The following is a 26,945-nucleotide window of genomic DNA, read 5'->3' on the forward strand; positions in this document are numbered from 1 at the left end:
AAGCTCTGGAGACCCGCTGTGGCGGGTCTGAGGACAGGTGTGTCTGGGCAGGTGGGCAGTGCCGAACCAGAGCAGTGCAGTGCTGCTGAGGGAGTTGTACTTTATTTTTCCTGTAAAGACCAGAGACCCTGCTGGACAATAACTATTGAACAGTTGTCTCAGTAATAGTTTTTTCTTTAATGGAAGATGCATTTGGGGCTGTAAGTGTAGCCCAGGGAGTATGTACTGTTTCTCTGTGTCTTCATTTTAATCTTCTTGCATTAGACCTCAGTGCTTTTTCTCTGTTCATTGTTTGAGCAGGGAATTGAGTCCAGGAGACTTGTTTTTACATGTAAAGGAAAATGAAGAGCTTGCTTTATGCCTCCTTTAAATTTTTCCCTCATTCCCTGGAAGCCCACATGGATAAGATGTAGGAATTACATCCTTACATATCAATGGATAATACTGATAGGTAAATGATACTGGTAACAGCTAAAGCAAGTCATCATAACTCTTACTACATGATCAACTTCCTGACAGCAAATGTTTGTGAGCAAAACTGTAAAAATTAGGAAGAAAGCAAATATGCCACCCTGTGTCCTTTGGGCAGTCTAATTGCTGGTATGTCAGAATATGGATATAGGTCACTTCATGTATAGGAGTCCTTGTGGTGTCATTGTGGTGCCTTGGTTAAACACCCTCATTAAAAATTCTGCATTACAGCTAAAATGGAACATTTTCATGAGGGTGTACTGGAACACAGACCTGCAGTGAGTTCTGCTGGTACTTCATCAAACAGGCAATAGAAAAAAATGCCTTATGCCCTGGTCCTGTACTTACAAGCCAGAATTAAACATGTCCATAAGTGTTTGTGTGATGAGAGCTTACGTCAACAAGTTTCCCTCTGCAGTGCTTGACCTGTGTTTTTTCTTGCAGAGAGAAGTAAAAAGGAGCTGTTTCCTAATGGATTTGGAAAACAGATTTGAGGATCTTCACAAGTTGTGAGCTGGTCTTGATACTTGAAATACTGAGGCAGGGCTGGTCTTCTGTGACATGGAGCTCCAATGAAAGACTGGGCCCTACATTTTTGCCCCTTGGTTGTTTTGATTTCCCAAGCTTTTCAGGGCTCATACTGGTTCATAGTATAAGTCCCATCTATCCCATCCCCTCTTCCTCTGCTCCCCCGGCTGATTTTCTCACTTCTTAAGTTCAGAATCCCCTCCCAGGTGTTCATTTCAAGTAGCAGGGTCTGGTAACGCTGCTTTATCAAGTGCTTAGCTGTCAGCAGTAGCTGGCTAGGAGACAAGTTCATGAGTTAACTTCTCTGTTCTCCAAACACTGGCATCAGCTCAACATGACTGCATATTTTGTATTCTCCCCGTGGACCAATCAGCTAATGTGCAGCAACACAAAATGGGTCTTCAAAAAGAGAAGACATGAAATAGTTCACTAGGACATCTTATAAGCAACATATAACCCAGAGCAGTATTGAGAAAACTGTTCAGCTTTGGGATTGTGATTGTAGCTATATAAACACTTAAAATGATAATTCAGGATTTTGAAGCAGTTTTGAGTTTGTTGAGCCCTCCCTCTCACTTGATTGACCAGTGATTTACACATCTATAATGACTTTGACTGACTTAGGGGGTAATTTACGTCACAATGTGCATGATATCTGGATCTAAATAGACTAAAGAGAGAGAGAGAGAAAAAATCTGTTCTCTAGAAAATTGTCTGCTGCCAGAGGGGCTGAAGAACTGTTTGAAAAATGTGTTTAGAAAGCTATTAGTAAATTTTCTGTGCTTTCTGGATGGCATTCTCATAGGGTACATATTTCCCAGGAAAAAAGGTTAGGAACTCGAATTTTTAAACTTTGTCTAGTCTTCCTAAGTCTTTCGAGGTATTTCAAAAGGCTTTATTTTTTTTGAACGTATATAGTGGGTTTTGTCCTGATCTTCCCAGTGCTCAATGGAGTATTGTTTTTGCAGCTACAGGATGGATATGGAGATCCTAACACCCCAAGGTTCAAATACAAACATGCAAATGAGAGCAGTGTTTCTTGGGAGCAGCAGGGTTATATTTAGGACAGGTGTTTAAAAGCAGACTTACCTACATACCTAGCAGGGTTTGTCAAAATAATTTCCTTGTGCCCCTCTCTTATGCCACACGAACAAGTTAATGACCATAAGAAAAACACTTCTGCATGTTCTTAAATTCACACATGTGAAGTTCTTCAATAAGACTCATGCATAGAGATTTACGTAAATGCACAGGCACTTATGAGACCAGGGTTTAACTTGTGTGATCCCTCTTCTACCTGAGAGGGAAAAATCCTGGAGTATATGTATGTACAGCAATGAAAGTGCAGAGGTGGATTGTGGTGTGCTCCAAAAACTATAGACAGCAACTGCAAAGGCAGTTGGAGGTTCTCCCCTGTTCCTCCTTTTCTTTGTTGGCTGGGTTTTGGTTTCAATTTTCTAAGTTGGTTTTGTAAAATTTATTTATTTGTTTTTAATACCACAGTGCCGTTGCTTTGCAAATGGAATATACCTGTTGCAAGCTCAGTATTTAAGAGCATGACGGAGACTAGACTTCCGACCTAGGGCACTTTCGAAAATTCAGCTTCTGCTGGACCCTTCATTCGTGGTGTCTCCTGAAGCGCTTCTTGGTCAAGTGCAGAGACAAAACCCGCTCCCAGCCTCACGCCCGCCGGAGCGGAGCCGGAGCAGCCCGCAGGGGTCAGTGCTGCTGCGGAGACCGGAGCCGCGGCCGCCCCACGGCAGAGGGTAGCGAGGGCCCGCCCCCGGACCTGGAACGCCGGTGAGGTCCCACGCGATGATGAGGCGCGGTGCCGGGCAGGTGCCGTCCGCCGCTCTCCGCCCCCAAGGCGCCCCGGGGGGGCCCTGCCCAGCGGCCGGCAGGAGGCGGCTGGTGCTGCCTGGCCGCTGGGTCTCTCCTCTCTCCATCCCTCCGCCCCCGACGGGGAGGAGACGAGCGCTGCCGGCGCCCCTCCGCACAGCCGGGGGCAGCCGGAGGAGGCAGCGTCGCGGCGGCCGGGCACTGTCACCGCCCTGCTCCGCCAGCAGGGTCCGCGGCCGGAGGTAACGCGCTGGTCGGGCGGGGACCACCCCCACACCCCGGCTGCGGCGGCGGAGAGCGCTGCCCGGCCCCGCTCCTGCACACAAAGGGGAGGCGAGGAATAGTGTGCGGACGGGGCGGAGGACGAGGCGGGTGGGCGGCTCGGTACTTCCCCAGGGCGGCAGCAGCGGGGGAGCCGCCGTGACAGCCGGGCGTGGACGAGGGCTGTGCCCTGGGATCTTTCCTGAAAAAGCCGCCGGTCTTTTCCTCTCCCTTCCCCAAGAGAGAGCCCGGCAGCCCCGTCCAGTCTCTTCCGTGGGATGGCGGCGGGCCGCCCCGCAGGGCTGGGCGCTGCGCCCTAGCAGCCGCCGGGCTACATCCGCGCAGCCGGGGCGCGGAGCCGGGCGCAGCCCAGACTCGGCTGCGCCTCAGCCCCTCTCCACCGCCGCCTGGGGCTCTTCTCGCCTCCCTGCCCCGTCCCCGGCCATCGCAGCAAGCATGGGCTGTTTCTGCGCGGTTCCGGAGGAATTTTACTGCGAAATTTTGCTCCTGGACGAGTCCAAGCTGACCCTGACCACACAGCAGCAGGGCATCAAGGTAAGGATGCCGGCGGGGCTGCGGAATGCGATGCGGGAGAGCCCGCGGGGCTGCCCGGCGGCGGCTGCTTCCCGACAGCCTTACAGTAGCCGGGAAGGGAGCGGCGGCCGGAAAAAGGGATTTCGGAAGGCGAAGGAATAACGTTGTAACTTTGCTTACGGTGGCGCAAAGCACAGATGGTGTAGGGTGACGCGCGCTGGTGGGGCAGATGTGGCTCTGGGTGGCTTCACATCGAGACAGTGACTTAAAGCGAGCAGGTGCCGACAGCCCCGTGGCACTCGGGACGCTCGGCGCAGAGGTATTGTTCTGTACCTGCCACACCAAATAAAAAGAGAAGAGGGCGGCTGTGTGCACGGCGTGTTGAGCGCTCGTGTTTAGTCATGCCTCGCTCTCTCTGCCTTGGGCCGTGCCCGCCCTGGGACGCGCTCTCCCTGGAAAAACCCGGCGGCAGCGGTACTGGGCGGGCGCGCAGCAGCTCCCGAGTGCAGGGGTGAAGGTCCAGCCGCGTTTTCAGCCGGTGTCCCGTCGCCCGGCCGGTGGGAACAGCTCATGCGCCGCTGCAGCACGCTCAGCGCGGATGAACTCTTCAAAGTAGTCATCTGGCAAGCGCTAATGAGCCGTGACAGAGCATGCGAAAACTGAGATTTTTGGAAAGGCCCTTAACTTGGCCCTGTTTGGTTAAGCCTGATGACAGCTGATGGCATGTCACAGACACTTGAAGTTCTTGTTCGAAGAGCCGGGAACATGAATTTATTGTAAGAACGTGGTTTCAGTGTTGGATCAGAAGAGAAAAAAAAAAAAGTAAAAGAGAGAGAGAGAAAACACGATGAAAGAAAGAAATGAGCCCTTCTAAAATTTATTGTTGGAAAGGGCTGACGAATATTACGTAGGACATCCAAAGAATAAAAATCCGTATGCCTTTATGTTTTAGCTTGAATGAGTGAAGCTTGGTGAAGCAACTGGGGAAAGGAGACTCTGAAGGAGGGTAGTGGGGACAGGGAGTTTGCATTCAACAATATATTTTCAACTGTAATCAGTGGTATTACCAGGTCTGCAGGTATTCAGAATTTCCAAGCTTAGCTGAATCAACTGCCTGCAGATAGGTTCATAAATCCATGCTTAGCACAGAGGAGTAAGCAAATCATGGTGAGGCTGGAATTCAGTACCTCTGTAGGGTCTTTGAAGTCTTAAGTTTAGACGCTTCTGAAAAACCTTAACTTTCTGTGTGCAGATGTGGGTGTATCATGCATGCATATGTGCTTTTGTGCAGTAAATGTGCAGTCGCAGAAGTGTGTTAAAAGAGTAATCCGCAAAGATAGTCCTATGGTTAGTCTAATGAATTTAAAGCCTGACCGTGAAGGGTTTGTGCAGTGTCTAATAAAAATTAGTGTCCCATAAGAAAGAAATAAAGAGTTTGAAGATAATAACTTCTTTCCAAGAATGCATGACTTGCAGTCTTGGGAACTGTCTAGTTTAACATGAGGGTGTGGTTTCCTGCCATTCTTAGTGTGATCTGAATGTGGTATAATGCTGAATATTTCATCCGTTTCACCTGATCCTTCTCTGTCTTGAACCTAACCACAGAGCAATCATGGGATCAGTTGGAGCAGTGTGTGGATCTGACAAGAAAAGTAGTAGTTCGTTAACATTTTGGCATAGGCACTCACACTGCAGATGGGGAAACCTTAGGGAATGGAGAATCTCCCTTTTTTGTAGCAGTCTGTTTTCTGTGTTTTCTTTTTTTTTCCTTTATTTTAAGATTAAGTTTGTACACAGTGAAGCCAAATGTCAGTGCTGTAGCTCCATGAGCCTTGGAAAATCCAAAGCAAGGAACTGCAGAGCTCTCTCTTAGCCAATGATTTCCATCATGGTGCCGTCCCTTGCCTTTATACCTGTATGAGTGTTTGTATAGCTGTGCATGAAGAGCACCTCCTGTCCAGCTGAAGGATAGCCACTGGTTTGCCTTTTGCTGGGTGAGCCTTCAGCTGGACCTCTGTGCCCTGGTCGCCACTGGAGGATAGCAGAAATGACTTTTTCAAGTCACTCCTGGCTTCTGTAATTTTAAACTGCGCAGGGGACATTCATGTTGTTATTATTCTACAGCTATTCAGGGATGTTACATTATTAATTCATAGTGAAAGAGAACATATAATTTATAATTTTTTGTCATTTGGCATTTTAACCTTGAAATATGAATGTTTTATTTTAAATATTTTTAAATGTACTCATGCAAGTGCAGAGACTTGTAATTTTTTATTATTGTTTTTTAATTTTTTATTTTTTTAAATTGGCATGTCAGCTTTGGCACCTAGGTATAGTTTGTAAAAGTTCCTATGTGTTTTGTTTTCAAACTAACATTTCCTTAGAACTACAGGGATGGGATCTTCCTTTTGTCATCTTCACTTTTAAATTGGTTCAGAGCTACATGGGAAACAAGCTTTTGGTATTGTTTCACAGACCTTGATTTGTTACAGGAGCACGGTTTTTAAATGTTTATACAAGCAACTCTGTTCTCCAATTTTCTCCCAAGCAGATGCATGTCTGTTAGAAATAAAAACCAGCTCAACAGCTTTTTTTTTTTTGCTTTTTTTTTTTCTGCTTTTTTTTTTTTTTTCTTTCTGCTATCTATGTACTTGCTTGGTATTAGTGGATATAATCCTACTTGCTTTGAAGGGTGGAAGGCAGTGCCCTGTAGGAATGTGAGCCAAGTTTGTTTCTTCAGATATTTGGATATGAAGTAGATACTTCTGTCCAGAGAGTTTTGCAGATGCATTGCTTTGTCGTTGTTTCTGGCTTGTTATGCTTGGCAGCAGTTCTACTCATCAGAACATGACATTTTTTAATTACAGTTTCATTGATGCATTCTTCATACTACAGTGGGCTTCAAATTGTATTTCACATTGAAACAATGAGCAGAGGTGACAAGACTGACACTTTGAGTGCAATTTAGGGATACTTTTCTCTGTGGACTTGAAAGAGCTTGTTAGGGAAAGGAAAGAATTTGTTTTCTTCTGGCTCCCAAGTGGGGAAGCTGAAATGGAAAGAGGTCAAGTGGCCTTTTCAAGGTTGTACGACAAGGAAACAACTTCCTTTCCCTATTAGGCTGATAGTGACTGATCATTCTTGCCATGGGCCATGCTGTCTGGAGGGTTTTGTGAGGATCTCTTCCTCATAGTTCCTCAAACTAATTTTTGCTTTTTAGATTGTGGTGTTTTTTTTGTTTTTTTTTGTTTTGTTTTGGTTTGGTTGTTTTTTTGTGTGTGTGTGTTTTTGTTTTGTTTTGCCATTATCAGCACTGTCTTGCTGTTCTCCCTTTCTGTCTTTGTGGTTCAAGGTTAGAACACTGCTCTATGAAAATGTGGAAGCTGGTTTTCCAGCACTGAGTCTTATAAGAGGCTGATCCGAGTTCAGTAATCAGGAAAGGCCATCAAGTATCTCATAATCTAAATTTTTATATTTTCTTATAGTACATTAACAGAGATATTCTGGAGTGTACATGCATTGAGATAATAAAGTGATGGCAGTTGTTAGTCCTAACAATTTTGGGATGGAAGAGTCTATTCACCAGGTTCTGGTACAGTTTGTCTAGTCATGGTATATGGCCTCAGATGGGGACAGGTTTTCCTCTTAAAAGGATGTTCAAGTTTCCAGTTAGGAAAGGGGTTTTTGCTAAAGATCTGGTAAGAATCAGCTGCCAGCTGAAAAATACTTTTCCAGGACTGCTACTTTGTCTTCTCTTCACACAGACTAAATAATAACTTAGGCATTTTTATGGTACAGTACAATTTGTAGTTCATCTGTTGATGTCACAAGACATTCCTTTGTCCCCTGCCCCCCCCCCCCCCCCCCAATTTTCTTTCCCATTTTTTTTGGTTTGGGGTTTTTTGTTTGTTTGTTTTGTCTTTGTTTTTGTTTTGTTTGGCTTTTTTTCAGTCCCCAGTGAAGCTAAGCAGTTCCAGACTTCATGTCTTTAAAATACAGTGCATACAAAAAATGTGGGGTGCACTTTTGCATCAAGCTATTTTAGTTCTAGGTACACCAAGGAGTCAGTCTGGGAATGATGGGGATCTATTTTTTTCCCAGGGGAAATGTTTAATGAGTGCATTTGATAGCAGGAAATAGAATCCTATGAATAGAAGGAACTTCCATTGTGTTAATTATTGTGAGAGGTAGCATTGAAAGTCAAATTGGTAGTCATTTGCTGTGAATATGGAATGTATTCTTTATGAAAGTGATTTCTGCTGGTTTATTCTTCTGTATTTTACTTGGAAAGGAAAGCATCTTTTTGTGAGAAATGCTTTAATTTTCTAGTTACGCTACTTCAGAAATCTGAAAAATCTTTTTAAAGGTAGATTGCAATTGCTTTCCACCTATGGTAGTTTACCACCTACAGTAATTACTAAACTGTAATATCAAAGTTCAAGCATATTTAATCATATTTTCCTCTGCCCTCTTTGGTATTGATTAATAAAAACTTTCAAGGCAAATTCCTCTAGTTGATTTGAAAAGAATAGTTAATAAAAAATGAATTGATTAAAAGGACACAATCTCAGTCCCAATTCAACCTTTTCTCTATAAAGCAACAGTTTTCTGTATGTACATATTTTCAGCATGTTTTCAATATGTACAACAGTGTACATATTTTCCATAGCAGCAGGAAAACTACACAGACAATACCGTCAAGTTCCGAGTGTGAATGAATACTCATCTCCTCCTCTAACATTGTAGACACCATACATATACATTGTCTGTAGCAAAAGCAACAAAAAAATGTTAGCAGAAAAAGAAGTTACTGATAATCCCTTCCAAATCAGAAAGGTGCTGGTGTTTGTTAAATTTCTGTTATGGGTGTAAAATAGTCATCTGATTGCACACTGAGGACCAGATGGTTTATGTGAAATTTTGCACTATTTCAGTCCTCTAAAAATGGATGGAAATAGTGCACACTTCTAGTTTACAGAGAATGAAAGGAACAAAAAGGGTCATGGACATTTTTCTTAATTGCTCAGCGAAAATTACTGTTACAGATTTGAAATAGATTACTAATTTCACCAGTATCTGTACAGATGAGGCCAGCAATTTTGAATACCCCACGGAATAACCATAAAATGAATGAATACTGAGACACTTTATTTTCCCTAGGTGCACTTAACAAAATTAATGAAACCAGCACGACAAAAAGAAGGAAATCTATTAAATTCTAAATGAAGTTACGTCTTGGTCAGCCTGAGGTTTGAGCAATAGCATTGTCAGAGGTGTCTGTTCTGTTTTCATTGAGCAATAATTTTGTAGTACGATCAAGGCACGTGTAATCTGTGTGAGGTTGCTTTTTTATTGTACAGTTTTGGATTTATGCAAAATATTGAGCATTTCTTCTATTAAAGTATTTAGTATAGTTAAATATCATCCCTTGTTATGTTATTCATTTTATTTAATGAAAATTCTGCACTAAAATTCAGCTACAGAATTGCAATCCTTTCCCTCTAAAAAGAAAACTACTAAAAATTGTCATGTGATATGAGGAGAACTCTTGAAGAGACCGAATTGAGACGGTGCTTCAGAAAGAGAATGTCTTTAAAAGCTAAAATTTTATGTCAGTTCATGCTGTAAAAATATCTGTTTTCAAGATGATATTGAACACATAGGAGAAAAAAGAGAAATTATGTATTGGTCATGTTGCATCATTACTAATATCTGTATTTTTGGTAGAAAGCTGAGAGATGATTTGCCAGTCTTTTTTTTTTTTTTTTTTTTCTTTTTTTAGATTTATTTTCCTAAAGGGGATTTAATTTTGCAATGATAGATCAGCTATATGACCTTCACTTTTTTCACAACTGAGATATTTGCAATTGAATAATCACATTTCAGTATCTGGATACAGTTTTGCAAACTGTATTTTTAAGTGCACATTTTAGATGCTCCTTTTTTGATCAGATCTTCTGCTTGCTACATACCAATTTAATTGCTGAATTTAAAATGAAGGTTGTCATTTCAGTATTGGTTGAACTTTTGTTCCCACTTCTTCCATTGCATCCTGAGTTGTGGATGGTTAATTACTGTCGGTGCTAAGGTCAAAGGGACATGCTTGAGGTCAATCTGTGCTATTACTCAGAAGTGGAAAACCAACAGAAATATTGCAAAGTGAGAACTCTGCTCCTTTGGTTTTGCTGCAGTATGAAGAGGAGAACTTGCCTGTTTTTCCAAGTGGGAAAAGTGCTTTATCTGCCCTTGGCTTGTGACCACAAACACTGATTTCTTTAAAGAGAAGAGACCTTTTGTGAATGGTGATTCTAGCCGTACCTTTCCAGTGTCAGGAAAAGGACACCCGAGAACTTCCTTTGAACTGATATGCAAGTTATCTTTATGGAAAGGAACAACCAAAATTTAATACACTTGCACAGGAATTTTTGACCTTTCTGGATGGAAATCCCTATTGGGCTGAAGGTATCATTAACCTATTGCACCAGGTGTGTTATGTTAAAGTTTGGTTGTTAAAAGTCTCAGAAACTCTTTAAGATTCCTTCTAAAGCCCTTCTTTCTTTTTGCCCCTCATGATTTCTTTTTAATTCTGTCTTGGTGTGAGAGAGGTGCATGGAAATGGCATTTTCTCACTCCTATCAGGCATTTGCATTAGTTATGCTTAGTAAGAGGAATCTTTTATATTCAGTGAAATCCAACTGCTCCTGCTTACATTTAAAATAAATAATTAAGTCATTACAGTAATGAGTAGTTATTAATGTGAAGGAAAAGTGGATCTAATTTGTATGGATGATGTGCTTAGTTATTCGTCAATATTTACATTTTAAACTCTGCAGGGTTACAACTGGATGTCCATAAAGCAGAGAAGACAATCTATCTTCCTGTAGTTCTTCAAGTTTTGGGTATGTGGGCAAAATATTTTTGTGGCTGAGAGAGCCAGTTTGATAATAAATGGCTCAGCACTTTAATACTTCTCCTGTGTTCTCAGGAAAGTAAGAACTGAATGCACTGAAGAATAAATTTTCTTGTCTGTGTGAGAGACAGAATGCCTTTTAGTAATGGAAAGGAAGGATCATCTGTATCTCAAATCCATGAAAATAATTCAGAAGTCAGAAAATGGCAGTTTCCCTATATAATTAGTGGTAAAATTTGGCATGACTATTAATGTGGGCAAGCACATGATTTAACACTTTGCAGAACTAAAGGCATTTGATCATCTTGTAAAATTGAGCTAGAACAAAGATCATCCAGACAAAACTCACTAGATCTGCTTTTTGTTTTCTACATACTATATATTTCACTGAAAGTTCACATTTATGTCTGAGAAGAGGTTATTTGTAGTGTTTCAGAAAATATTTTCCATTCATAGTAATACCCATTTGTGTATTATATTGAATATCTAGTTTATTATTAATCTTTTAAATATATTTGATATGGAGAAAAATTACTGTTCTTATTTTGGTTCATCGGTTTTATTCAGATTCTCAGTGTCACAGTGTAAAAGAGTTGTGACAAACTTCTTTCCTATTTGGTGGATGAGTGGTAGCTGGAAGGAATGTAGTGACATTTTGTTCTGCCCCCTCCCCCCCCCCCGAATACCAGAGCAAGAGTTGTCTATATAAGAGACTGCATTGTGAATCATAAGGGAAAGTAAATTTTCTTTTTATGCTGTTTGTGAGTTCCACAGTAAACTGGTGGAACTAGCAGTTCAGAATTATAAAAATGAGGAGAAATGTATAGGAGACTAATGAAGAGTGAGTTCAGCACTGACTCAGGACTTGAAGCACATTACTGAATACCCCCTTGTGAAAAGAGGTAATCCTACAATGCTTGTGTGACATGTAATATGGAAGCAGATTCTCCACATCTCTCTCGGGGGTGCCTCAAACTGTCTGCAAAACTTGCTGTTTTGAAATGAGTTTCGCTTTGTTTGTCTGGCCAGCACCAGATGCAGACGAATGCTGCACTAGGTCCTGCCTCTGCTTTGATTCTGTGTCAGTGGAGTTTGCTGTGGTGTAAAAGGTGCCTGTAATTTCTAAAGTAGTGTAATCTCATCATGGGCATCAAAGGGAAAGGAAGTTACTTTTAGAACCAAGTGGGACTAGAAGGCCATGACTGCCGGCACTTCTTCAGTATTTGTTCCCACTGAGGTACCATCAGGTCCTCATTCCCTGTGGTTACTGTGGCTGTGGGAAGTGAGAGGGAGTGCAAGGAGCTTGTTGCAGCTTGACGCTTCCATGCTGTGTCACACAGAGCCCGGACCTCCCCCACAGAGGTCCTTTCAAGTGTGCTTCAGGATGACAGGCAATCCTTTGTCTGTGTGATGGGTTTATTTAATATGCCAGAACAAAAGAAAGCTGAGTGTCAGACTCTCATAATTCTGATTGTCATACCATGACTGTAAGGGGTGGGTGATATGTATCAGGGTGCCTTGGAGGGGACCAGGCAACAAATAATCCTGAATGCTGTGCCTCGATCTCCCTTAAGAGCAAATTAGGACACCTCAGGAGGGATCACAGGAGAGAGGTAGCTTTAGTAGTGGTGATCGGAGGGGGGGGGATGTTCCCAGGCAGATAAAGGAGAGATGCAAATGGACAGAATGGTTATACTTGCAAACAAACTTTTTTGTATTGCCATTTGTTTTGTGGAAGAAGGGGAGAAAGCCACAAGACTTTGTGGAGGAACTTTCTGATTAGGTGTGTGAATATCCTGACTTGCCCTTGGCTTTTTAGGTTTAATTTCCATTGGCTACTTTGGGTAGAGGAGGAGGGATTGGGCTTAAAAATGTTATTTTCGTAATATTTTCAGGATGGAATAAAGCCCTCAAATTCAAAAGATCAAATATTTTTCCCCTGTTTTGAAGAGATGTCAGATTCTTCAGCCATATTCTTCCCTCTATTATTTTTATTCTCTAAAAGCCCCATCTTTTCTTTTTGTGTACAATACATAATTTGGCTGAACACTTCTGTTCTCTTTTTAGTGTGTGCCTTCTTCTCCTGGAACATAACAAATTCTAAAGCTGTGGGAAACAAAAGCTGCTGGTATTCATCATAGGGTATCTACCACATTTATTCTGGGTTATTTTGAGAAGTCTTTTGTTCTTCTTAACAAATGAATTTCTGTTTACAAATTACAATGCCTTTAAAATCACCTCTGATTGAACCATCTTTCTCCCAAAATGGGGAGTATTCTGGAGCTCTCTCAATGCTTTGGGTTGGGATGGATGAGATTTACTAGGGAAATGTTCTTGGCCTTGAGGCTCCTTTATCTATGTCTTCAGCGTCTCCAAGGAGTTCCTGCAAAAGCCAATTCTCTTTCTAGGGCAACCATTTAGTAATAATGCGGGGTTTTGTTGTTGTTGTGGGGTTTGTTTGTTTTGTTTTGTTTTGTTTTGTTTTTTTCCTGTGAAAGCAATAGTGAGTTACCAGGGTTTTTCCTGGGTTGGAGAATACTTGAAATTGTCTATCTGGTTTCAATTCCAATGTCGATGACATGTTTTGGGGTGCTTTGGTACCAACTTCAACAGGAGTGTCCCGGGGTGACTTTGTGACGCCTGTATCCCCAGTTGTCTATTCTGTTCGTGCTGGATATCAAGTTGTGCACCTTTAAGACTGGTTCCGAGAGCGAAGGGAAGAAAGAAGAAGTGGGGAGTTTGTTTTCAGAAACAGCAATCACTCCTCCACATTGCTGCTCCCAGACGGTAGGGACAGCAGGACAGAGCTCGCCTTTGCTTTTGGTTAGTTTGTAGCTAGCTGAGGCAGAGAAGTTCCACAGACTGTTTTCTCTTCTTTTTCTTGGAACTGTTTAAACTTGTTCTGGACTGAAACCCCAGAAAAACACCCGGATCTCACACCTGTGGCCCACTGGGCCCCAGGACAGCATTTTCCAGCTCCAGAGGGACTGACAAGAGACTAGGCAAGCTGAACTACAGCCCATGGCAAGGACTTTCTCAATTTTGCCATCTCTCTTCAGAACGGTGAGAAGTTTTGTTGTTTAATATTGTTTATTGTTTTTGTGACTGTGGGCACTTCGCTTGTTGGATAAACTGTTTTTTCCACTTTCCTCTTGGGAGATTTTTTCCAGGAGCAGTCAGGGGAGGGGACACTTGAATTTGCTTTCTAGAGGGACCCCATTTGGAGGTTTCCTCCCAAATCTGCTCTAAACCAGGACAAAGAGCCAAACTAAACCACATATTTCTGTGAGCAAGTTCAATTAATAAGTGAAAATTTACTGGAAAGGAAAAGTGTTATTTCTTGGATGAAGGTGACAGATGTTATTAATGCAAAATAAAAAAAAAAAATTCTACCTTTTTAACAGAAGTCAAATCCTTTCTTAGTCATCCTTGGCCTTTCATCAGTATTCAGATCTTGAGTCTGACTGTTTGGAGCATGAAAGCCGTGTTTGCTGTTTTCATGACTGAATCTTTATTGTTTCCTTTTTCCTACTTTCCTGGAAAAAAAGTCTTCTACAGAAACAGGTTTCAGGAACTATCTCTGAAATCTTTGTTTAAAGGAAAATTGCAATGTAAATCATACTTGTTTATGATGTCTGCTGCTTTGTGAATAAGTGTACCAAAGTCAGAACAGATGATCAGAAAAAATAGTAGGTTTAGTTTTGGTATTATGTATGTGTCTGTACAGAAATTGGAGGGGTCTTGGTGAAATGAAGATGTTTGGGGAGGGGAATCTAAAAAATGTCAAACTCAAGATAATCTTCAGTACTCTTGTTGTTTTAAATCTTTCTTTGTAGTGTTTGTAGTTTTGTGAAAGTTGAAAATTTTTCCTGTGGCATGGAGAAGCTCCATAAGCAGGCAGAAGTCCTGCAGGAAAGCTTGACTCCATCTTAATGTACTTTGTTGAGAGGAAAATTTGATTGGGATGGAGTTAAATCACTTCCATTTCCACTGAGTTGGCTGAAAATGAATCAAACCCATTTTTTTGTTACTGGTATATTTTCTTTTTTCTGTTGCCTATTCTGTATCTGAGATCATGACAGTTTCAATTCCCTTATTATTTATTTATTTATTAAATTTATTTATTTATGCTAATTTTTGGTTTTGTTCCTGAGCTTTAGAAAGATCAGGGTTGAAGATTTGCAGTAGGGCAACATACAGAAATATTTCTGCTTCTGGGTGTGACACACACATAGTGTGCATATAGAACTCTCCCTCCAACAATACTAATCCAGAACTTTTTGTAAACAGATAGTGCCTTCAAAGAAACTTCAGAATTGAAAAGATAAGTGATTTTTTCTTCGGTATTAGTTAATCCTGCCATACGTCTTACTTTGAAGAGAATTTAAACCCGACAGATTTTTATGTGCCTGCTGTCCTAAGGTACAAGCATCCACTTGAAAAGTTACAAAAGTACAAGTCAGTGTTCTTTATCAGAGAACTCTCTTTGAAAGTTATACAGGTATGTGCTCTTCCCATCTCCATGCCCAGCGTGAGGTGATTATACTGTGTTTATATCTCATCCACCGGTGGATTCATGCAATTCTATTGAAAGTGGTGGAGTTTCTTTGCCTACAGTGGATTAAGGGTTCTTCATCTTGATATGCATTTTTTCCTACATAATCTTACCACATGCAGCAGATGGACTTGGTATTAGTATCTATAAGATGAAGAGCATCTAACAGGATGCTGCTTATTGTCTTGTTTTTCAAGATTGCTGTGATTCATATTTCTTTTCTTGCATAAGGAATATGGGATAAGAAAAATCACTTGAACTGAAGAAATTGCAATGTAATTGAATTTTAAACATTGATTTCTGAGTGTACAGAAGATGAAGTGAAAGAATGTATTCAAGCAGCAAATGACAGGAGGTAGGAGAGTATACATTACCTTTAAGAAGCAGGTGTTTGCTGTGGAGTTCACTGTGCACTACAAATGTGCTTGCATTTTGCAGTTGGTGGGGAAGAGTTACAGGGGAACAGGAAATCTGATTGGCCTAATAAGGCTTTTTCTCTTCAGTACAGGCCTGAAAAAAGGGGGGAAATATAATAATGCAAAAAGCTGGGTTTTGTTTGCTCTTTAAAGACTGAAGCAGGAGGGGATTTAAAAGAAATTGCAGCAGTGGTTGTTGAAAGTATACACAAAGGAAACCTTGCACCATTTTCAATATGGAAGGAGGACCTGAACATTTAATTAAACAATGCCTTTGACTCAATTAGTTTATGCTCCAGCATTCTTAGTACATATAGTTTTAGGTCATTTTTCAAGTGTACAGCTCTTTTCTCCTGCATTACATCTGGGAGGCAGGTACACTGTTGTTCCAGGAGCAGAGTGAATGGGAGAAGGTTTCCAGGCCCAAAAATTTTAAGCGTCTCTGACTCAAAGCTGCAAAGGTAGCTCATCTGACAAAGGCCTAACATGTAATTTCACAGCGAGTATTGACCTTATCAAAATATACCCAAAATCTATTGAACCCCTTTGATTATCCCATCACCCCTGCCAGACTGTTGTGCCCCCAAACCTCAAGACTTTCTCTGCATGCAGAAACTTCTGCATGTATTTCTGACTAACTGGATCTGCCTTCATGGGGAAAATAAAGTACAATCCCCCTGCAGTTTGTTCAAGTATGCATTATGATAGTGCTCATGTAACATTGGCTCACTTGTGGGCCAAAGAATATGTTGGAGAAAGTTAAAACACCTTGAAACATATTTATTTATATAATTGTGCTAAAAATTAGCAGAAGCAGTATTTTGGTGAAGTAACAGAATTATTGAACCATGTCACAACAGATGATTGTTGTGATTTTTTTTTTTGCCTTGATCTACCTCATTTAGGTAGAGGGCTGGATCTGCTTAAAAGGACACATTATTTTAAACAAGGATTTCTTCTGGTTTTCAGCTCTTGTTTCAGAGGGGAATTATATCCTCTAATGATAATTGTTTAAGCCAAAATAAGTCAAGTCAGTTGTTGGAGTTTAGTCCTCTCACACATGTTCTGCTGCAAGAGGAGGAAAGAATACTCTCCTGTTTTGAATTATCTCAAATTTCATTTAAGCAATAGTATATCAACATCAATAAAGTGCAGATCAAACAGAAGAAAATTATACATAATAAAATGAAGAAATTGGAAGAATCTGACCTTGGTGAGGAAGAGCCTGTCAGTTTCAGTGGTAATTTTCACGTATCGCATAATCATAGGCAGGATTGCAGTTGTGCACAGAAGACGCAGGCATTGGAACTTACTTTCAGAACTGTTCAGGGGCTTGCATAAGAGTCTTTCAAAAAGTCTTTTCTAAATGTTATACTGGGCACTCAGGCAACTCTGAAAACTTCTCAGGGCTGAATTACTGGTTATATCTCATGTTTGAGACCTTAACCCAGGAGCTGAGCCTAGGAAGCAGCATCTCAGCCTTACAAGCTGGCATTTTCTTAGTCAATGCTAGAAACAGAAGACTGAGAATTTTATGCAGTCGAGCCTGTGGAGTTAACAGTTTTAAGGAACAGCTGCTGCTGAGACAAAGAAATGTTTGCCCCATAGCAATTCTTCACACAGGAAGATACTAACTGTATTTCAGAAGGAAGGTTTAGCTGTCATACAGTCATTTAGGTGGTGACATTGAGCTGAAAGTTCTGTGATTCAGGTTGGTGTGTTACCCTGTCTGAAATTCAGTTCTCCAGAGGGATTACAGTATCTAAATACTTTACTTGTGTGTAGCATTTGTGGGCTCTGCTGTTCTTACAAGTTTCAGTGGAAAGGTTTGGAAAGGTAAGTGTTCAGTCTGGTAATATGTCCATATGCATGAATAACAAATATTTAGTAATTCACTTTACTTTAGACTGCAGTAAGAGGATTTAGTTGCATTACCTTTTATTTGCTGTTGGCTAAGAGCCTTCACTCATTGTGGTGGTGGTGGTTCAGCTTTTGTATCTCAAAGGGCTCTGATTTCTCTGGGAGGTTCAAATCTGCAATGCTTCAGTCTGATTCTTATAGTAGATTTCACTTTGTTTTTTTGTCAGTGCAAAGTCTTGAATTTCTTTCTTGCTTTCATTTGACATAAACTTTCTATTGTCATGGTTGCAGAGAGGAACTCAAAAGCATGAACCCTGCTGACTCCTAAAACCAGTAAGCCTGCATATTTCTGTGAGGAAACTTGGAACTAAAGCAAATGCTAGGACTTTTTTTTCCCCTTGAAGGTAAACTCCTAATTTCTCAATGGCCAGGATTGCTTCTCTAGAAGAGGAGGGACAGGAGGGAATTGGATGAGTAGAATATATGGTCAGTGTATAGTGAATTACATTATGTTGAGGGCATGGTCACAAATACGTGGCTCATTCTTTATAGGTTCTTTTAGTGTGTGTGATCTGTTTTTGAAAACCCCAACTAAAGGAGCCTCCAATGAGCTTAGCTGCAGTCCTTTGTTACTCTTGTAGGAGAAAGCGTTCCCTGACAAGTCGCCAGGGTCAGGTTTGTTTCAGTTAAGCTACTTTTATGTTTTCCTAACTTCAGTGGGTCTGTGCATAGAGTACATTTGATCCTTAACTTCTTTCCACATGCTTTTTTATGGAATATTAGGAGACTTCATGCTAGGAAATGCTGGAAGCTTTGACTTTGAGCAGAAGCAGACACCAAGGCAGTTGTGTGACAGCCAGGATGGGGGACATTACCTGAATATGGGGCATTAAGTTATGTGCAGACCTCTTCCACCACCATCTCTGCTACTCATGGAGAGTCCTGACTTCCTTAGGACCCCTAAAGGAAATATCAGGATTTGAGTTTGTTTTACCTTTGTTTTTTCTCTCATGCTCAGTGTTTCTGAGTACCCCTAGGAGCCTTCATCTTTGTTTCTGCAGTATGTTCTCACTGTTTTGCAGTTTCCTCTTGCCTTTCTTGAATAGTTCTTGTTGTTCTATTATTTCCTTGCTGGTAGCATTTGTCTGCTGGCCAAAGGCTTGAGATGACGTGTAAATGAGCAGAGTGCAGTTCTTGTTTCTACCAGCCCTTGAAGAACCTTGGCTTCATATCTTGGCACTTAAAAAAATGGGATTGGGGAAATGGTTTTTTGTTTGGTTGCTTTGTTTCATTATTTTGACTTTATGTTGTGGGAGTCAGGGATTAGTAATTGTATTTTTTACAATCCATACCACAAGGAACTACAGTATTTTAGCATTCCTTTTTGTGTCTTATCTCTAAATCATGGTGACAGTAATAAAGCAGGAGGGGCAAGTAAGCACTTGGGGAGGGTAAATAAGTACTCCAGTATGAAACATATATTTTGATTAAAATTGATCTTATCAGATGTAGGTCTTTCTACTAGATACAAGTTCTCATACAGTTCTTTGTTAGAAGATCTGAGAGGACCCTGAAGACTGGAAATGTGTTGAAGCAAAAATCTGGGATTTTATTTAAACTAAAAAAAATAGAGTTCTCTGAAAACAAACCCACAAAAGAGGAGCAGAGCAAAAAAATATGTAATCAAACTTCATCCACCAGCTCTGCCAACTTCCTTGCCCCTCTCCCCTTAAAAATTGTCTACAGCTGTGGGCAGATTTGTCTTTGCAGAATTAATTTTGAAATATAAGTTTGCTGGCTTATGAATCCAATATTTATAATTTCCACTGCACTGTTGCATGCAGTGTCCCTTCCCATTTTTAAATATTTATACATTTACTTCCCGGAAGCAAACCCCATGATTTTAGAAAGGTTTTAGAAAACTCATGGTTTCTACAAGAGCCCTCTGCTTCCACGCATCTAGCAATAGCACAAGAGGACATAGCCTCAAGCTGTCCCAGGGTTGGACATCATGAAGAATTTCATGATGTCCAACAACATGGAAATGTTGTTCAAGCATTGGAATGGGCTCTCCAGGGATGTGGTAGAGTCACCATCCCTGGAGGTGTTCAAGAAATAACTGGACAGGGCACTAAGTGGTGTGATCTAGATTGGTCAGAGTCTGGACTTCATAATCTTGGAAATCTTTTCCAGCTTAAAAGATCTGTGATTCCAGGAAGTTCCTTGAAGTGAACTCATTGCTATTTGCATTCTGGTCTCAGGCTTTGAGGAAGCCATTTATAATGGCTTCTTATTAGGTAAGCTCTGACCTTTCATATTTGAAAAGTACTCTGTATTCTTTGTGGTCATGTTGTTGTTCTGACAATAAAGCATTAGACTGAAACTGTAAATGGTATTAACCACCTTTCTTGACAACTGCTATGCAGGCAGCAAAATCCTAGATACAGAAAAAGTACATTGAATCAATATTTTCCACTGTTGCTGAGTTCAGTTTTATGGAAGGCCTGTAGAACTTTAGGGTAGCAATTGGTGTTTGCCTTCAGTTTCACACTCAGCTTGCTGAGATTCATGGTGTCAGGAACAGCCTGTTTTGAGTTACACACCTGATGCACCTTCTGGGCTGGAGGAGTGGGATAGCAGCACTGGTATTGCTCTTGAATTTTTAACTCTCGCACATTTTTTTTAAGATCCACAAATCCTAAGTGCAGTAGAAATAGGAATGACACAGCAGAGGTGATGTCCCTTCCCATTTATGCTTCTTCCAGCCTAAGAGTTGTTGATATTTTTAAGTGTGGCTGTGGAGACAGGTAGGACAGAGATAGGCTATGCAGACCTTTGTAATGCTCAATGAAATTAGGAGGAAAAATGTCTTTGATTAAGAGAGTGCTTCTTGAAGTCTATCCTGATTACAGCTGTGTGTTTCTCCTCTCCTGACTTGTCCCAGCCCTATGTAAGGTAGCCTGAGGTCTACTTTTGTTTACTCCAGTTGGCAGTGGTCCCTGAGGAGTTGTGTGTCACCTGGACATGGCTAGAACAGGGCTGGTCCCAGCCACTCCCTTTCCCCACCCTGCCAAAGTGCTGTGGGCAGGAGGGTGTGGGAGCTGGATCTCTTGGATGAAAGCCCACCAGGTTCCTTCCAAGTGAGGAACCCCCAGTGGTGAATTTGCTGAGACTTTCCTGTTTAAACTGTGTGGGGTGCAGAGAAGGAGTGAACCTGCTGGCTTCCTTCAAATACTCCCTTATCCCCACCGTGAGACGGTTGAATGCTACAATGCAATGCCCTGTAATTTGAAAGACAGGCACAAGGACCTCTGGCTGAAGTCAGTGGGTTTTATCAAGGACCTTCTCTAAAGGCCCTCTCAGAACAACTCTGCAGTTGGTTAGTCTGAGATACTAATGTCTCTGCATCTTTTGCAAAAATGTTACTTGAGCAAAATAGGAATATTTCAAAGAAAATTTAGTTGCCTTAGTTAATTTACAAAAGATGAGTTCATTTTTCATCTTGTTGGAAAGAGTTTTATCATCTTGTTTCATTAAACAGTGTATATGAATAGTAAATGCAATAAATAGTTGCAGAATACAGTGTAACATGATAAATTGAGGTCATAATTAATTCAACCTGTTAATTTTTCCTTTTCCCACTCCTCTGCATCAGAAATACTTTAATAATTGCTTTTAAATCTACCCTTCTTTCTCACTTTCTTAATATATGCCATGTTTTGGGAGTTGTTATTAAAAGTGTTTGTGCTGAAGTGTAGGAACTGATTCCTTGTCCACAGTAGAGATGTTATTTCTTTAAATAAAAAGGCAGATCCATGGATTATATGCTATCACCAATACATTTCTAGTGTTACTTGCCTACTTAATGCATTTATTTAACTTTGTGATTTATAGCCAGGCTTAGTATTGACCTTCATCTTTGTTGATGGCAGATTTAATGCAACCACACTTACCTTAGGAATTGGGATGTGTATTTATCCTGGTTTAGGGAAAATTTGGGAGGAAACTTCCAAAGAGGTCCCTCTAGAAAGCATATTCAAGCAACCCCTCCCCCTACTGGCTCAGGAAAAGATTTTCTTGGAGAAAAGTGGAAAAAACTGTTTATTTACCCGCAAAGTATTCCCAAGCATTAAAAAAAAATGAATAATATTAAACAATGGAACCTCTTGTTCTGAAGAGATGGAAAATTCAGAAGCCTTGTTCACGGGGTGTAGCTCAGCTTGCTCAGACTCTTCACAGTCCCTCCTGCGCTGGAAAATGCCACATCCCGGGCCCCGGTGGGCCACAGATGTGAGCTCCTGGTGTTTTCTGGGGTTTCAGTCCAGAGCAGGGCTGGTCCTTCCCATGAAAAAGAAAAGCCACAGTCTGGGGAGCTTCTCTGCCTCAGCTAGCTACAAACTAACCAAAAGCAAAGGAGAGCTCTGTCCTGCTGTCCCTGCTGCAGACAACACCATCCGGGAGCAGCAATGCGGGGGAGTGAGCGCAGTTTCTGGAAACAAACTCCACCGCTTCTTCTTTCCTCCCTTCGCTCTCAGAACCAGTCTTAAAGGTGCACAACTTAATATCCAGCATAAACAGAACAGGTGACTGGGGGATACAATTCCGCATCATAAAGTCACCCCAGGACAGGATGTCATTGAAGGAGTTTACAAATAAAAAGTGTTGTTCCAATGCATTGTACCTGTTCTAAGAGCACTGTTTTTTATTACATTGGGAATTATTCTCTGCAGCCTTCTGAATAGGCTTATCATCCATCATAGAAGATGCATCCTCAAAATGTGTAATATTGTTTTGACATAATGTTGTCAGACAGTATAAAAAAGTATGTTTTTTTCTTTTCTCCATATTAACCTTTAATTTTACCTTCATGTCGCAGTAGCCTGTTGTCAGCAAGAACAAGTTTCACTTTAAAGTTCAGCAGACTAATTAGTTGCAAAAAAAATTCATTATCTCTCTGGTTTACAGAACCTGAGTGGGTTTGAGATTATAGTGAACTAGAGTGTATTAAACTGCATAACTGGAAATCTAAAACCTTGAGTAAGGATTAATTGTGAAAATGAATTTTCAGGATTTTCGAGCATCTGGATATGTTTTGTGCAGATCACTGGCATAGTTTTGTAACTATTTGGTTTTACTGAGTATTTACTGAAAAGATTGGCCTTAAATAGAATAAAAAAATACACAGTATAAAAATGCTTTTCAAAATATATATATATCCTTTATATAAAAGAGTGTACAGTACAGAAAAATAGAAATGTAGTTTATGCTGGGATCTCTCTATCTATCTGTCTACCTAAAAAAGTACTGGAAAGACCAGAGCCTTTATCCAGGAGATGGGTGGCTGAAAAGTGCAAGTATGCTGAAGAACTGCTGAGCTGCCATTCCTAAAAGTCTGCAAGAGGGTTTTCAACCCCTTGTGAAAGAGAAAAAGGTACTCAGAATTCTTGTGAGTTGGTTGGCAATGGGAAGAAATTTAAAGATGTGTTTTCCATGTGATGTACAATATCAGTCACATTTGATGACTGAGATGATATAAATTTAAAGAATTGGAATTGGATCTTTATACACCCAGCTTAGTTAAGTGACACATTTTCCACTGATTTCAAAAGACTGAAGGTCAACTTTTATCACTTTCTCCTCTGTTGAAAAAGACCTTGACAAGGGCCTGGGAAAAATGTGTATATGTGTGTAATTTTCTCAAGATTTTGAGGCAATTTAAAAAACAACATAAATGTTCTAGCAGAACTAGAATTGGTGGTAAAAGTTTCAAAACATTGGTGTTCAGTGGAATATTTTCATTTTAGAGGAGATTTTGCACACACACATACCGTAATGTTTACTTCATGTATCAATAATTTTTGTCAAGAGACTAATTTTACATGTAAATACACTATTAACATAAAACTACACAATTTAATATATTATCATATGAACTCACTTATTTTTGTCCACATTTTGAAGTCCTAGAAGTAATGTATTTTTTCAGATTTCCTGGTATATTTTCCTGAAAACTTAAGACTAGGATTTTCAGGTATGAATTCCTGGTGGCACATTGGCTGTGCATTAAACTTAAAGTGTTTGAAATTGTTCCAAGAAGTTCCATCTGAACATGAGGAAGAACTTCTCTCTGCAGTGATCAAGCACTAAACAGACTGCCCAGAGATGCTGTGGAATCTCCCTCACTGGGGCTATTTGAGAACCTGGACACAATCCTGGGATGACCCTGCAAGAAGAGGCAGCTGGACCAGATAACCTCATGGTGGTTCCTTCCAGTCTCACCGTTCTGTGATGCTGTGATTCCAGCTGTGCATTTGTTAATGTTGACCGGCATTTCCAGTGGTTTCTGCTTGTGATATGCGACAGCAAGGTATCAGGGAAATCAGGTCAGTGGCGACAGAGTTGCTTGTCTCAGTGACACAACAGAAGGGAGTAGGAAATCTCCCTGAAAGCAAAGAGCTAATTTCTTTTTAGTTTTCTGAAGGATTTGCAGTGCATTGTCTGAGTAAGACCGGTATGGTTTTTTGTGTTACTTGTGTATGGTGCTGTGTTCTGAGCTGAAGTGAGGCCAGACTAGGAAACGTTTGGATATGATCTGAATATTGCCAAAGTTTCTACTAGTACAGTGTTTAGAAGTGGGTTTATTGCTGTTGTCTGGACTTTTAAGTAGTTTGTGGGCTTGTGAAGGGAATAGCAATATTACAGTTCTGGTTCATGACAGGTGTTGGGAAGCATCACTGTGGAAATTATCTGTCTTGACATGACTATGGGGTGCCAGTCATGGTTTCATAGAAGTCAGGTATGCTTCTCACAGTGCCAAAAATGAACACAGAATTAGCCAATTTTTAGAACTGAATAAACAACAAATCTCAACAGCATGTCTGGGTCTGTTTCAGAGAGTTTTGGAGATTATGTGTGGTTACCAGCATGTTCGTAACTTTCTGGCAGAGCAATTAAATTTTTTCCTTTATCCCTACTTGGGCTAACTGGGACTGCCAGCTGGATCTGTTTCTAGATCACTTCTCACAAATTACTCTGACCAGTATTCTGTTTGTGAAATACTAAGACATCTTATCCTTTCATCTGTGTAATAGCAGAAAGCCTTGGAGTAGGCAGGGATGGCAAGAGGCATGGGATTATTGCCTTGTAGGTGATAAATAGTATGATAGGAATATGAAGCCAATCCAGGCTGTGTTCTGTATACTTCACCTGCCTGTGAGTGTTCTGCAATTAACCTTACATGCAGTACCCAAGGGGAGGTAAAAATTACATTTTAAAACCAGATATGCATAAACCTGCACAATAAATTGATGCCTGACAGGCAATTCTCTGAGCTTCCTAGCAGCACACTTTGATTGCCTCTTGGTTCCTATTTCATCCTTGCTCTCTTTTTATCTTTTCCTTTTTATTCAGTTTTTATGAGGTGTTGTGAGTGTAGGGCGTTTTTTTGTCCTCTCTCAATGGTTGCTTGTACAGGCTTGTTAGGCAGGCTCTTTCTACCACATCGTGATGAGATGATGGTTCTGCAGAACCAACAGCTCACACCTGGAGTCTCACAAGAGAGTGAGAGTGGGTGGATGGGGCACAGGAGACATACAAAGCTCATGCGCTACTCTCTGAAGGCAGGTATTAGCACTGCCCTCCCTGTCAGGCAGAAGAAAGCAGAGCTAGAGAGTTTGTTTCTTTTACACTAGGCACAGTATTTCCGGTCCAAGGAAGAAAGTAGTTGTGTTCTCTCTCCTTCTACCTCTTTCTGCTCTTTTGCTCTGCCTCCATTTAATGCATTTTTGACTGTTTCCTTCCTGACTGGAGCTCCAGGGACATCCTTCCAGTTGCTACCTACCTTCTTTCTATATTGCATCAGGGATAAAAAAGGCTTACTTTAAGAAAATAGACTGTAGGGCTGAATATCAATTTGTTTGTTTGTTTGTTTGGGGTTTTTGTTTTGTTGGGGGGTTTGTTTGTTTGTTTGTTTGTTTTGTTTCTCAACTGTGTTGAAAGTAGACCCTTTGCTGCTGTGTCTTATGTTGCTTATCAGTACATGAAGCCTAATGCACAACTACTTTCAGTACAGTTAGGGATGTTTTGGTCTCAGGCACATGGCTTTGAAGCAAGAGCTCATTTTCTCTCTCACTCAGCCAGAGAGATCCAGAAGAAGGGTATTGTTCATCTGAGTAATTTCAAAATTTGGAAGCAAATTTAGAGCTGATGGCTGTTGACAAAGCCACCTCCACTAATGAATCCAAATAAGTATTTGTACAGTTAGTTTTCATCCAGTTTTGAACAAAATCTGTTCTCTTCCTGGGAGTTCTTCCTTCTCTTCACCTCTTGAAAGGAAGAACTGAAATGCAGTTTTTAAGTACCCATTACCTATTTTTGGTATAGATCACATCAGTTGTGACAAGTTAAGTTGCATATGCGGCTTGCATATGGAAGCCAAAGTGTGACAGTGGAGATCTCAAAGGGCTTTGTGTGTGACGTACAAAAATTACTGTGAACAAGGAATTTTTGGTTTCAGGTAGTACACAGACAAATAAATGTGAATGAAATACAGACACTAAAATTTGTCAGAGAGGATAAAGTCTGAGAATATCAGCTCAGAACTTGCCCTTTTTTATTTCACCTTAGTAATTTAGTAATTCTTTTCATTCTTTAAAAAGCAGCATCCGTAAGAAGAAAAGGTAGTGCCATTTTTGGTAGATTGTGCGAATTGAAGAAAAACCCACCCATCATCTGTGGAGGAAAAGGATTTTGTTTCTGCTAATTTCAATGCAGCTTCAAATTTGGAGCAATCATTATGTAAAACTACCCATACTTTAGCTCATTTTTACTGGCTTATACAGTTTCATAAACCTGTAGAGACAGATATGACAGAGCAGCCTGTCTGGCAAAAGCACAGCAAGAAAGCTAAGTGCTTAGAAATCGGAATTCTTCTTTTAGACAAAATACATTAGAGCATTTCTTTAAACCTGAAATGGAATTACTGCTTTCTTGAGCTGCTGTCATGTTTGTTCTTTTATCCTTCACTTAATGAATACCAGAGCTTCAGGATTGCTATTGACATAGTGATTGCAACTGAATATAGAAGTAATTTTTCCAACTCTTTCACATTGTATCTGCTTGTTTGAGAGCATTTTTTATCCATCAGTGTTTGAATCCAGTGCTGCTTTCTTGCTGCAAACAAAAAGACTAAAGAAGGCATGTATCTTCTCAGAAACAAAGAATGGTATCTGGTATTGAAGTAGCAGAGGGGGGAAAAAGGGGCCCAGTGTATTTACTGAGTAATCATCCCTACTTTGTCTGATATTATGCAATCTACCTGTAAGATAAAGCTCAACAGGTGTGGTAAGTTTCATAGCTTAAGTTTTCTTGTGAGAGAACCATGGAGGTTTCTTGTAGCAGTGGGGAACAAAGCGACACAAACCCCCTTATGCATCCAAAGATCACTTTATTATAGAAACTGCCCCCCTTTTTATACTTTTAACTCTCACTGGACATAACCAAAACTTAACAGAAGAAGGGCACCCGTTGGCTGCTCAGCTGCAGTGCTGCTGTCCACGTCTCCTGTCAC

The 26,945-nt window shown here is 40.7% G+C and overlaps 1 protein-coding gene across 5 annotated transcripts in view; it reads left to right on the forward strand.

Moving 5' to 3' along the window:
* EPB41L4A (erythrocyte membrane protein band 4.1 like 4A) overlaps window positions 1-26,945 on the forward strand; it is a 139,366-nt gene that overhangs the window by 15,729 nt on the left and 96,692 nt on the right. For 3 of the 5 annotated variants that reach the window (XR_010720528.1, XR_010720529.1, XM_066181822.1), the window contains exon 1: window positions 3,459-3,654. The exons of 1 other annotated variant lie outside the window; for it this stretch is intronic. Coding sequence is in view for 2 of the 4 variants with exons in the window: in XM_066181822.1 (XP_066037919.1) it covers window positions 3,556-3,654 (99 nt within the window). In the remaining 2 variants the exon portion in view is untranslated. Of the gene's footprint in view, window positions 1-3,013; window positions 3,081-3,340; window positions 3,655-26,945 lie in introns of those variants that run through there. One more of the 5 variants, XM_066181824.1, reaches the window with a different exon arrangement.

Source organism: Chamaea fasciata, unplaced genomic scaffold, assembly GCF_029207755.1.
Source record: "Chamaea fasciata isolate MVZ Bird 193981 ecotype frontalis unplaced genomic scaffold, bChaFas1.0.hap1 SCAF_4, whole genome shotgun sequence".
Taxonomy (NCBI): Eukaryota; Metazoa; Chordata; class Aves; order Passeriformes; family Sylviidae; genus Chamaea; species Chamaea fasciata.